This window comes from Zalophus californianus, chromosome 5 (genome assembly GCF_009762305.2).
Source record: "Zalophus californianus isolate mZalCal1 chromosome 5, mZalCal1.pri.v2, whole genome shotgun sequence".
NCBI classification, from domain to species: domain Eukaryota; kingdom Metazoa; phylum Chordata; class Mammalia; order Carnivora; family Otariidae; genus Zalophus; species Zalophus californianus.
Genome location: NC_045599.1, coordinates 55,131,197 through 55,143,718, shown reverse-complemented (window position 1 = coordinate 55,143,718; position 12,522 = coordinate 55,131,197). Strand labels below are relative to the sequence as shown.

At 36.8% G+C, this 12,522-nt stretch overlaps 1 protein-coding gene across 9 annotated transcripts in view; it reads right to left on the bottom strand.

Annotated features, from left to right (window-relative positions):
- Nucleotides 1-12,522, bottom strand: part of ARHGEF28 (Rho guanine nucleotide exchange factor 28) — a 321,591-nt gene that overhangs the window by 88,037 nt on the left and 221,032 nt on the right. For all 9 annotated transcript variants that reach the window (XM_027606410.1, XM_027606415.2, XM_027606414.2 and 6 more), the window contains 3 exons: nucleotides 8,827-8,948; nucleotides 4,924-5,204; nucleotides 1,835-2,042 (listed from right to left, as the gene is read on the bottom strand). In XM_027606410.1, coding sequence (XP_027462211.1) covers nucleotides 1,835-2,042; nucleotides 4,924-5,204; nucleotides 8,827-8,948 — 611 coding nt within the window. The remainder of the gene's footprint in view (nucleotides 1-1,834; nucleotides 2,043-4,923; nucleotides 5,205-8,826; nucleotides 8,949-12,522) is intronic.

The window sequence follows — 12,522 nt, the reverse complement described above, 5'->3', positions numbered from 1 at the left end:
TTCACTGATTTATGTACCTTTAATTTTTTTAAGTGACCTATATTTTTGTTACTGTTTTCACAATTATAGACTGTTTCTATCATTATATTTGCAACATATGTGACAATGTAAGATGGCAAGATAAAACATGGTTATCTGACATGTTCTGGAAAATTTAAATGAGTATGCAACAGAACACCAATAAAGCCATTTATGGTACCCGACTCTCGTCCAATAGGGACCTAGTGGCCTTTCGACTGATCCCATTCATCTGTTTTTAAGATATCACTTAGAGATAAAATAAAGTCATGCAAAATTTGTTACTGAAATTAAGCCATTAGCAACTATCCTTCACAAGCACTGGTAGCTTCTATTCTCCCTAAGTGAAAACATAGTTTCCCTAAGTCCACTGGTTTAGTTAACAAGCCTGGAGGAAAGCTGAAACAGAAGCCTGCCCCCATCACAAAGGGCCTTTGGCCTTGGCTCCTGAATGTCTGATTAAGGAGGGCCCGCTGGTTCTAGACATCAGACAGCTTGAGCTGTCCTATACCCTTAATGGTGACTAGTCACAGAGTGCCAGAGCCAAATGTCACCCCCTGCATTTAAGTCATGTATAGTAATTATTTTTCATAACCATGGAACTTTGAAAATTAGCCAGAATTCTTTGGCAAAAAGTTACACAGGGCAATTACAGAGGCAAGGCAAGATACATTTTATAGGACGGAGTCTTACTGAAAGTGAACAGCATGAACTGATTCACAAAGACTGAATTACTTTTCCTTCCAAGTAATGAGAACTTTTTCACAATTCCATTCAAAATGCAAAGAAGTATCTACATTAACAACCATACCCATTTCTTATCATCCAGAAATACCACATGACATTCAGGTTCAAAATATCATGACTACTCTCCAGGCCTCAGAGCTGAGGGGAAGGATTCAGGAACTGCAGTCAGAAGGCCTGGATTGAGTACTCAATCTATCACCAAGCGGGGGCAACCTGGACGAGACATCTCATCTCTCCAAAACCTCATTTACTCAAAAATTAAAAGTAATACTTATATCCCAGCTAAGAGAAAATTATAAATTTCGTATTATGTCTAACTCATGTTTTAAATACTGCAGAGTACACTACAAAAATAAAGCATTATCATAACCACCAGATATTCACAGTAAGAGAAATTTGGACACAGCACACATTGTTTTATGGGAGTAAACTTAATTTAAAAAGAAAACAAGTGGACAATAGAAATCGAAAAGGAAGAAAACACATGTGCAAACACAAAAAGGCTTTGTCTTCAAGGTTGGAAGAGTTCATTATTTAAAAAAAAAAACAAAAACAAACAAACAAAAAACAACCATAACTAAACTGTAATGTGAAAAACGTATATGAGAGAAAAGTCCTCTCCTATGGAAAAACTGACAAAGTTTATGGTGTCCCACATTAGTTCGTGTAGCCAGAAATGCTCAACAAATATCACCTTTGCCTGTAATATTACTTACCTTATCATCTGAGCCAAGTAAAAATGTACTTGAGCAAACAAGATCTCTCCCTCTGCTGAAGGGATGCTGGCAGAAATCATTATATAAAACAGCAAAATTTTCCAAGTATGTGAAAGATTGTATGTACTGATGGTGAATTAACGAAACATAAACCCACCATTTTAAGGACTATATAAATTAAACAGAGTGGGAGAGATTAAAAAGACAATCAGACAGCTCATGAGTTTCCAAAAAAAAAAAAAAGTTCACACATGTGAATGAAACATAATTTGCCCTTTGGATAGAGGTGGACTGCTTTAGATAACATAGCTTCCTAAGCTTACAATAAACAAAATTAATACTAATAAGAATACCTTCAACTGCAGGTTACTTGATAAAGAAAGGGACTCTGTCCTGGAGATACTAAAATCTGGTTCAGTGGTGGTCTCAAAAGAGTCCAGTTCATCCCCACTAGGAATCCCAGTTCTTGAGGAACTCTGAGACACTGGAGTGTAGCAAATGTGTGACCGCTCAGAATGCCCTTCCCCTTCACTGTCGGCATCCAGGGCATCGAGGCTAGAACTAAAGCACAGAGGAAGTAAATAAATAATCACGTAAGCCAACAGACTGACCGACAGACTTGCTGGTTTCTATTTCTCTCCATTCAAATTCTCTCCTTGGCAGAAGGTGCAACGGATACTCATTTAAAACATTTCTAACAAAATTTCTATCTAAGAGATTTTCAATTTTATCCTCCCCCCACCCAAATCTCCTCCTTTTTAAATAAAATGTTATGTTTCCCCAAACGAACATTTCCACCTAGCAGAAACCATTGCGAGTACTCTAAGAAACAAAACCTGGTGCAAGCTAGTACTATCCTATTTGTTTTATAAATGTAATTACTACAGGCCCTAAGTAGTTACCCTTCGAATATTAAAACTGTGCAAGAAACAGAACCCCACGGTTGTTTGAGAGGCCTCTGGGGGATGGCAAGTGAAACTATGCAGCAGGGGACTAGAAAGCTTGGGCAGTGAGACATGTTCAAGGACAGACTGCAAAGGTCTCACGTCCGAGTTGATGGCAAGACCTGAGTCAACATGAGTCAAGTGGGCTCCCAAATGTGTCATGTTAGATTATCATTTTTAGAGATTTTAGCTGAGCAATCCACCTCAGAAACAGGTAGTACTTCTGCTCAACGACCGCTGTTCTTTCCTAATTTAACTTTAATAACCACTAAATTAAAAGGAAAGAATGTGACCTTCCACATTCCTGGCTCATTCCGTAACATTTACATTTTAAACCACTCAAATTCTAAGGCCAAGAGCGTCCACGGGCATGTGAATGCTGGATGCATTTTTAAATGTATTTTTCTTTCATTGTTGCAGTTCTGGAGTTAAAATTTTAATAACACCACAATGAAACCATCTTGATTATGAAATATGATGCAGAAAGTGAAACTCTGAATTAATCCACTGTGGTTATTTTTCTTAAAAATCCATAAGCTATTTAGTGCCCACTGAATATCCATGTAATAAATTATGACACTTGCCAAAGAGACTATAATACACATGTCTCTAATACCAACACTTAGGTTACTCTTGAATCCTGAACTATTGCATGGGCCTTCTGGGGTACCAGCAAACACAGAAGTGAAGGCCACAACTGGCATCACTGAGGATTTCCAAAGTAGGGTCCTTTCTCCTTTCAGAACCCATTGAAAGACTTAACCTTGGCACTGAGCAGAGAACAAACTAGAGGTGGACCTCACACTTTAATTCAACACATGAATGTTGAAGTCCATAAAAGTATTTCTCATAAAAAAACAAAGCTTAGTGTGAAGAAATACCTTCTGGCAAATGCTGGTGCTCTGAATGTTACAGCAATATAATTAGAGATATACTAAGGTGCTATGTAGTTTCCTTAATTCAACGATAGTCTGAGAGTAGACAGAGCCCTTAGGGGTGGGGGGGGGGTGGTTGTTAAAGGTCTGCTGATGCCTTGTGCCTCTGTAGTTCTCTTTCAGCTTGTGATCTTGTGATGTGTCTTTTAACTTTATTAATACAAATAAATTTTAGTTCAAATGGCTGGCTGCCTGCCATCATATTCTAACTTAACAAAAGTCTTTCCAGTTATATACAGCACTTCTCCATCATTGTGAGTACATGCTAGAAGTATCAGGGATTATTTTATCTTGCACACTATACATTAAAACATTTCTTTAAAAAAAAAAAGATTTTATTTTTAAGTAATCTCTACACCCAAGGTTGGGCTCGAACTCACAAACCTGAGATCAAGAATCACAAGTTCTACCAACTGAGCCAGCGAGACACCCCTAAAACATTTCTTTTTCTACTAATTTAAATTGGGCTACTATTTTTCCTCACTAAGTTATTAAGGTAAGCTATTTGTTATCATAAATCATATTCTTCAGGATTACCTCTCAGTTCTCATTTTACAATACCACTTTTCAAGATCCCATTAGTGAAACATGAAATCCATTGTAGGTTGTGACCATATTTTTCTTTTAAAATAGTGTAGAATAGAAAATATAAGAATTCATTCCACATGTTATTTCATAAAACATTTATTTAAATTTTTTGTGTATTTATGTGATGGGGTGTCATGGTGTGATAAGCATTTCTTACTATGAATGTTGGTAAAACAAAAAAGGTTTTCAAAATATAAGTTTTAGAATGAAATAAACTCTTCTATCATCTCATTTTCTTCTTCTTGTTACGCAGTTTAAAATAAATGTTGCTTTGCTCATATTCCCCTTGTAGCTTCTCAAAACATCAAAGTTTCAGTAACATACGGTTATGTATTGTGCATATTTTACTTTCACCAAAATGTTTTAAACCTTAGAAAATTTAGGGTTTAGGTCTCTGTGTTAACCTCAGTTTTTATTGTGTGCCCCCAAATTTCTCCTTCATGAGAAGTTCCCAGCCTCTCAGCCCCTCAGCCTCTTCATGGTACATTTCACTTTGAGTTCATTATCAATCATGTTACATGCTCTGAGCCTGACACCCACTGAAGGAAGAGTCCTGCTGCCATCCCAGGGCCAAAATGGGGCTTTCTTGGATCATAAGTCCTTTGTCCTCATTCCTACATTTTTTTGGAGGAGACAGAACATCTTTATTAGATAATGCCAAATTATTTTCCAAAGTTATTACACAATTTTCACTCCTATCAACTGTATATAAGTGTTTCTATTGTATACACTTGCACCAAAATATGGTAACTTTAAAATATTTGCCTACCAAGTGTACACTGTTATTTCATCGTGGTTTTCCTCTATTATATCTTACTTTCAAGTCAAGGAATATAGGAATCTGAAAGGGGGCAATATTTTGATGTAGAGATAAAAGTGGTGGGGACAATAAGATATAATAAAATACAATTTCACAAGTCCAGCTACAAGGTTCTTTGATCTTCTACACTTCTCCTCTAGAATATAGCACCTTACCTTCTTTTCTTCAGATGACTTTGTTCCTTTTCAAATCCATGATGACCAAAGGAAAGATTAAAATTGGAAGCATATGAACTAGATGGTGACGGGAAGGACTGCTGAGCTTCAGTATTTGAGGTCACTTCCTTGTTCTCACTTAGTGGGTACTTTCCATGGCTGGTTTCAGCAGCAATGATATGCTTGCAGTTCTGAGGTCCCAGAGTAGAACCCATGGATTCAGGGCAGGCGTTTGTAGTGATTCCTTCTATATTAATGTAGTTAATATCCAAATCACCAACCTGGTAGTTGAACGAAAAATATTTGCTGAGCAAAAGCAGGAGAGATTGGCTGAACTGAGAATAAAATTTTCCCAACTGAACAAGCTTCCACCTTTTTTACCTTGTTTTGTTTGTTCTTGTTTTGTTTTATGTAAGCAGAGAATCCTTTCATGATGTTTTTGGTCACTTGGCTGCTATCCCACCATTCACAAAAGGAAGAAGACCAAGTGAGTGTTTTATAAAGTTGTTCTTTACTATGAAACCAAAAATGGACTATGCTTTTAAGATTGTGTGAGCCACTGACTCAAAGGGGGATATATTTTAAATACTTGAGCAAAAACTAAGGAGTAGGCAGGTTTATTTAGAAAGTAGTTTATAGGAATCTGGATAACCAAGGTAGTGGTGGTCACATAAACCTGACTCTCAAAAAAACAAAACAAACTACAAACTAAAATAAGAATAAAACTACCTAAGATGAATGGACTTAACTAGAAAACCCCAAACGTCTAATTATCTGTAAATAATAAAATTAACACCAAATCTCAGCAAGCAACCTGTTATACTGCTGCCATAAGCCTATGTACAGAATATAAGAGGTCTGGAAAATTCTACACAGCAGAGAAAAGAGGGAGCTAATGGAGGGCCTAAGACCAACCTAAAAGCAGCACTGGAATCTGAATTTCATAGCCTACACCTATGAAAAACAATCCTTGATTTAAGGAAGGGGCTTAAAAATATCAGTGATCTGAGGTGGCAGTCATCAAAGGCATCACTTCTGAGGGAGAAGACAGCAACAAGAAAAAGGATGACACTGTCTGGTGACAGGGTAGCAAAGGGAGAAAGAAGCAAAAGGGGAAAATGTAGAGTCCTAAATCTTCATCATCCTAATAATTTACTATGACAAAAACAATCAAGGAATGCCCAAACCAGTGCATGAGAGTCAGCTGAGTAACAGGAGATGTATAGACACTCAAACTCTCTTCCTGCAAGACGGTTAATACTTTAAAAAGAAGATAGTAATTTTACTGAAAACAAACTTGGTAAATCAAAGATAAGTAATGGGACAAATTATTTTCCTGTGCCTCATGATACAATGCACTGAGAAGGACACAACATCACTTCTGTAATAATCCTGCTTACCAGACATAGCCTGAATCCAATCATGAGGAATTATCAAACAAACCAAAATTGAAGGACATTCTGACAAAAACAAACAAAATCCTGGTCTGTATTCTTCAAAACTATTCACTCCATAAAAGACAAATACTAAGGAACTCTTGCAAATTATAAGAGACTCAAGAGATAGGACAACTAAATTTTCTCTTGCTACAAAGAACATTGGGATGATTGGCTAAAATTGAGCAAGGTCTGCAGACATTTACTACTATATTAATGGTGATTTCCTGATTTGGGTAACTATAGATGCTTAGTAAGAGGATGACCAAGTTTTTTTAGGAAATATACACCATGAAAGACTGAGGGATAAAAAGGCACCAAATTTTCAATTTGCATGAAATGGTTAATATTATATACTGAGTTTCATCATTTGCATGTACAGAAACATACTATTCAGAGTATAGTTAAGCAAAAATGTGATAAAATATTAACATTTGGGGAATTTTTATAAAGAACATACATGTATGCTTTGTACTGAATTATACAGGCTTGAAATGATGTCCAAATAAAATGAATTTTTTTTCAAAGTAGTTTATATGACAGAGTAATTTTCAAAGTAGTTTCTACCACATATATTTCCTCATTAGGTAGGTTGATAACTGAGAATTCATTGGAAACAGCATCACAAACAAGCTACCAATTTTTTTACAGTTCTGTGCCAGGTTGAGGCAGAAGAAGGAAATGAGACAAGAGTCTTCTCAGATACTGATAGCGATTATTTTAAATATGCAGAATTTGGACTCATTATCATCCTTGCTATTCAAATAGACATAGAAAGTAAAAGAAATCCTATAACTATACTACACGGACAGAGTGAACTTCGTGATTTGTATCCATACTTTTAGTTTTATTTCTGTTTTCATTGCACAAATTCAGCAATCCTCTACTACATTTCGGTTTATCAGTTAGGCTGTTTGAGTTCTCTTGAAATGCATGTTTCATGTTATTAAAGCAATACTTATCTCAAGATATTCTGAAACAGAAATTATATTCTAACCTCATCTTTGGTTTGGGAAGTTTTGCAAGTTTAATGTATCTTACAGCACAGTTTTCCCCCATGTAATACTGAAGCATGTACAGTTTTAGCTACTTGAGGTAAGTGAAATATTTGCAGTATTCACTGAGGCTTAGAGCATAGAGATAAGGACTCAAGTAGTTCACTTAAATGCTGAGAAAATAGAGCAACCATTAGAATCAGAATGTGGCTAGAGCACACCAAACACGACTGCCCTGTATCTCCAAAGAATGTCCCCAAAACTCCCTATTTGTCCTAACCTCTGCTTCATCCTAGATTTCTATAAGTAGGGCTGACATTCAGCTACTTTATGCCAAAAAAACTATACCAGGTATTTACAGCTGATGTCCATTCTGACTGCTCCCTCTGTCATCCTGAATATCAGCCCAATCTATACCTTTTATACTATGCATTTGATGTAACAATGTTTGGAACAGAAAAGGAAAAAAAACCAAGATATTTGACTCAAAGGGTGAAATTGAGATCTACTAGACAGAAAAGTTTATATCACAGAAAACATCTCTAAGTGACAGGGTACAATATATGCATAATAACAACAACAAAAAGGGTAAATTTCTTTATTGCTCAGTAAGCATATATATGGTGCATCTTATATGGGGATTAGGTTTGGAAGTCTGTGGAGAAGGCAAAAAATTATGCTTTGTTAAAATTACCCTTGAAAATCTCTAAAATCAACCATAAAATCATATGCAGAGCATAGAAATCTTCAGATCTAAAACTATGTTTTAATTTTTATAAATATTAAAATTTGAGAATTGCTGAGCTAGAGAAAATAAAGGATAAATCCATATATCGACGCACATGCAAACCACAAGCCCCTGTGAGATCTAACTCACAAACCTCTGTCAGAGACTGGGTACAGCATTCTAAAGGGTTCCAACTTCCCTGTAGTATAACAACATTCTCTTTTTTTTTTTAAACATCATTCTCTTTTAATATTAAAGCTCTATAATCTTAGTATATGTTAATAGGTGTGTTACAAGGATTAAAGAAGTAATGTATATGACAGCATTATATGGGGCTGGCATCAAGCTCTTGCTCATAACTGTTTGCTGAATTTGAATACAAATATTACTTAATCAGGTCATATACACAGTTGTGTTTTGTTTTGTTTTGCTGAAAAGCTGTAGAGAAGATACTAGCTTCCCAATTGTCACTTCCTATTTCGGCTCCATGCAAGAGCTCTCACACTCTTCTCACTTGACATTGTCTCAAGACCCCTCCCTACAGTTCTTCTTGGTGGGGTAACAAGTGCTGTGCATGAAAGGAAAACCTAAGTTAAGTGCTCATATGATGAAGCTCCACTGGAGCATCACCAGGGCCACACTTAGGCTGAAATTTTCAGAGCAACACAATGATGACTATAATTCTCATTTACTCAGGTTTTGGAAAGAGAGCAAGATCCCTCTTGTAACGCCCGTCACGCCTTACCTGATCTATCACCATACAGTTAGCATAAACTTCATCACCTCCATTCAGCACACCAGAGAGTCGGCCTGCAGCAAAGAATGTTGGGGGATGCTTGGATTTTTTGAAGACATCAAAAGAGTGATCTAGAGGAAAAATGACAACAGGACAGAAAAAAAGTAAATGTAATTTATTTTACAGTCAAACTTTACCTTTTTTTTTTTTATTTAGATTTTATTTGTTATTTGAGAGAGAGAGAGACAGAGCAAGAGAAAGAAAGAACAAGCAGGGGGCAGAGGGAGAGGGAGAAGCAGACCCCCCACTGAGCAGGGAGACCAACATGGGGCTCCATCCCAGGACCCTGAGAACATGAGCTGAGCTGAAGGCAGACACTTAACCCACTGAGCCACCTAGGCACCCCAAACTTTACCTTCTTAATCAAACAGTTAAAAAAAATGCCTGAATTTTTTAAATGTGTTCACATATTAATATCTATGTGCATGTATTTTCTGTTCTACATTCAAACCTTCTCAGTTATCTAAAACCTAAAGAATAGTTATAGATAGTGTGTGCCCATTTCAAGCACTATTTTTCCAATCATAAGAGATTTTTTATAAAATCATTAGCTTTTTTTTTTTTTTAATTTGAGAGACAGCATGTGAGAGAGAGAGCACAAGCAGGAGGGAAGGGCAGAGGGAGAGGGAGAAGCAGACTCCCCACTGAGCAAGAAGTCCAATGCAGGGCTCGATCCCAGAACCCTGGGATCATGTCCTGAACCGAAGGCAGATGCTTAACCAATTGAGCCACCCAGGCACCCAAAAAATCATTCGATTTCTGCTTTCAATTTCTAATAGATAAAACTAGAGTTCATTTTACTTTATCAATAACTTGGAAGCATTTGTGATTGTACTACAAGTTCATTTTACTTTATCAATAACTCGGAAGCATTTGTGATTGTACTACAAGCCTCAAGGCCACTGCAGTGTTCAGGCTCCATACCCTTTACTAACGGACCAAAGACAGTACGCAGTCTAGGAGTTCTGAATGAATACGCATACTCTTATAGAGATTGTTGCTTCTTTTTTAATTATCGAAATGTTTTTGTTTCCGTGTTCTCGGCTTTGCTACAAATAGATGAGGTTGCTCAAAGTTGAGTTCCAAAGAGTTGAGGTGCTACTGTATTTGTAGGGAACAGGAAGTTGAAGGCAGTAAAACACAGTGGAGCCAGAATGCCTCATTTGCTCAGACTTTGGCTCACTACCTTTACAGAGTTTCCTCATCTATAAAAGCAGATTTTCATGATGCTTTCCCTGTCGTGGGGTATGAGAGTTAAATGAGTTCAAACAGGGAAAGCACTAAATACATGCCTAGCATTTAGCAAGAGCTCAATAAATATTGTCAGTGTTACTACATTTTGTTATTAACAGTTATTTCAGGCATGTTCAATGTGAGGTTACTGATACTAAGAATATGGTGTTACCATCAGTATTATTAATACTATCTTAGTGTTATAGTAATAGTAAATTATCAGTGTCTGTAAATGACTTTAGTAGGGTGGATTCAAAGGTGTACTTGTAGCAGATGTCATCCTCCCTGACATTCCAGCATATGTTCTCAAGGGGACACAAAAGGAATAGTGTTGCCCCTGTGCTATCAAAAATAGCCCTAATCTCACCACCCGTCCTATGTCATAGCATAAAAGCCAGGTAAGCCCATGGGAGTGAATCAGAAAATGAAAAAAGATTAGTAACTGTTGGGCTGATGTACTTCTGCTGGAAGACATTATAAAAGTTACAAAAATATATCAACTGTATGAACCAAATGGCATCAGTTTCAGATTCTGTATTTTAACCTACCTGCTGACCAGAGAACACCAAAATAAGATTTCATCGAGCTTCTCAAGTAAATATACAGTGTAAATGGAAACCATTTTCTTATATCCATAATGTCTTCTTTTATCAATTTATATAGCTAGCACTATGACAAAGTCCACAAATACTTCACAAGTATTACCTTTATGATCAATTACTATACACTTTCATTGTAATTACACAAAGTAAAAGCACGTTCCAAAGATTATAAATCAAGAACCTGACAAAATGCTTTCAACATGTTCTGAAGAAAATACGTGCTTAAATGTCATTTTATAGAATGTTTGAAAAACAGTCATGAATAACTCAACATGGCCCTCTGAAGCATAATTAATCTAGTTTAAGTGCTCTACAATGTTTTTTTTTTAAGATTTTATGTATTTGAGAGAGAGCATGAGCAAAAGAGAGTGCGCACAAGCAGGGGGGAAGGGCAGAGGGAGAGAAAGAAGCAGATGCCCCGCTGAGCAGGGAGCCTGATGTGGGGCTAGATCCCAGGACCCTGGGATCATGACCTGAGCCAAAGGCAGATGCTTAACCGACTGAGCCACCCAGGCACCCAAACTGCTCTATGATGTTTTAAGTTTACACACTATAACATCTGCCATCACAATTGGTAACTTTGGCTAAGCTGGGGTTTAATTTATTTTCTGTGTAATTTGATCACAATGATGTAATTTGTTAACAAAGATGGGTCCTTAATCCCTTATCTCCAATTCTGAAATCTAGAAAGCTCTGAAAATCTCAACTTTTCTTCATAAATTTGGTTCATAAACATATTTGGTGCAAAATTTGACCTGAACCACACGAGGCCATGTCTAGTTTTTATTTACCTCACCTGGTGTGAATATTCATACATTTTGCTGTAGAAATACTACCACACTGGATGATGGCATTGCCAGTCATATCATATTATAAGCACTATCCCAAAAAGATCTGAAAATTCTAAATTCCGAAACAAATCTAGTCCCAATAGTTTCAAGCAAGAGACTGGATATCTATGTTATTACAGCAGATATTAGATCAATATTTCCCAAGATTTTATCATTCCTCTGCCAAATTCACAATTTTGCCATATCTACTTACTACCTGCATTATATTCTCTAGTACTTGTTTTTAGATTGACCCACCCTTTTTTCTTTAAATAAAATGAATTTTAAAAGAAATACCTTATCCTCACTATAAACAGAAAGTCAGTATTCCCTGTCAAAACTGGAAGAGAATTATACAGACTAAACCAATGAAACCACCTTCTGACTGAATATAGTTGCCAATCAAAGCTGAGAGTCTACAAGGGCTGCTTGTTCACTGTCACGAAAGGAGATTTGGAAAGACTGGAGAGATGTTAAAGATGCAGGGGGGTGTGAAATGAACTTTCTCCTTGAATCAACAGAAAGATCAAGAATAAAAAGAAAAGGAAATACCTGCCTTACTGCGCGATTCAATGTCAATGAGCATTAGGTCGGGAAACCAGCTTCAAGATCGACAGTGCCCAGAAGAATTTACCCTACACTTTGGGAAAATTGCCTAGACCATGTCATCATCCTGTCACTTAGGTAATGACTCCACTGAGACAATTCATCTTGTTGGCAGGGGGGACATTACTGTACAAAATCACAAGACAGTGGTGACAATGGAAAAATCTCTGTCTCCTCTCTAGATCTCTCATCCGTAATCTACCACGTAAGATTTTCTGGGTCACTCAGTGCAACAATTTATAAGATTGGTCCAAAAGTCTTTTTCAGTAGAACTCTAGAGCATTCATAGCCTCCTCTTGCCAAAGGATACCAAAGGGTAATCAGATCTGCAAGTGAACACAGATGAACAAACCAGAAGATGACAGCCTTCAAAG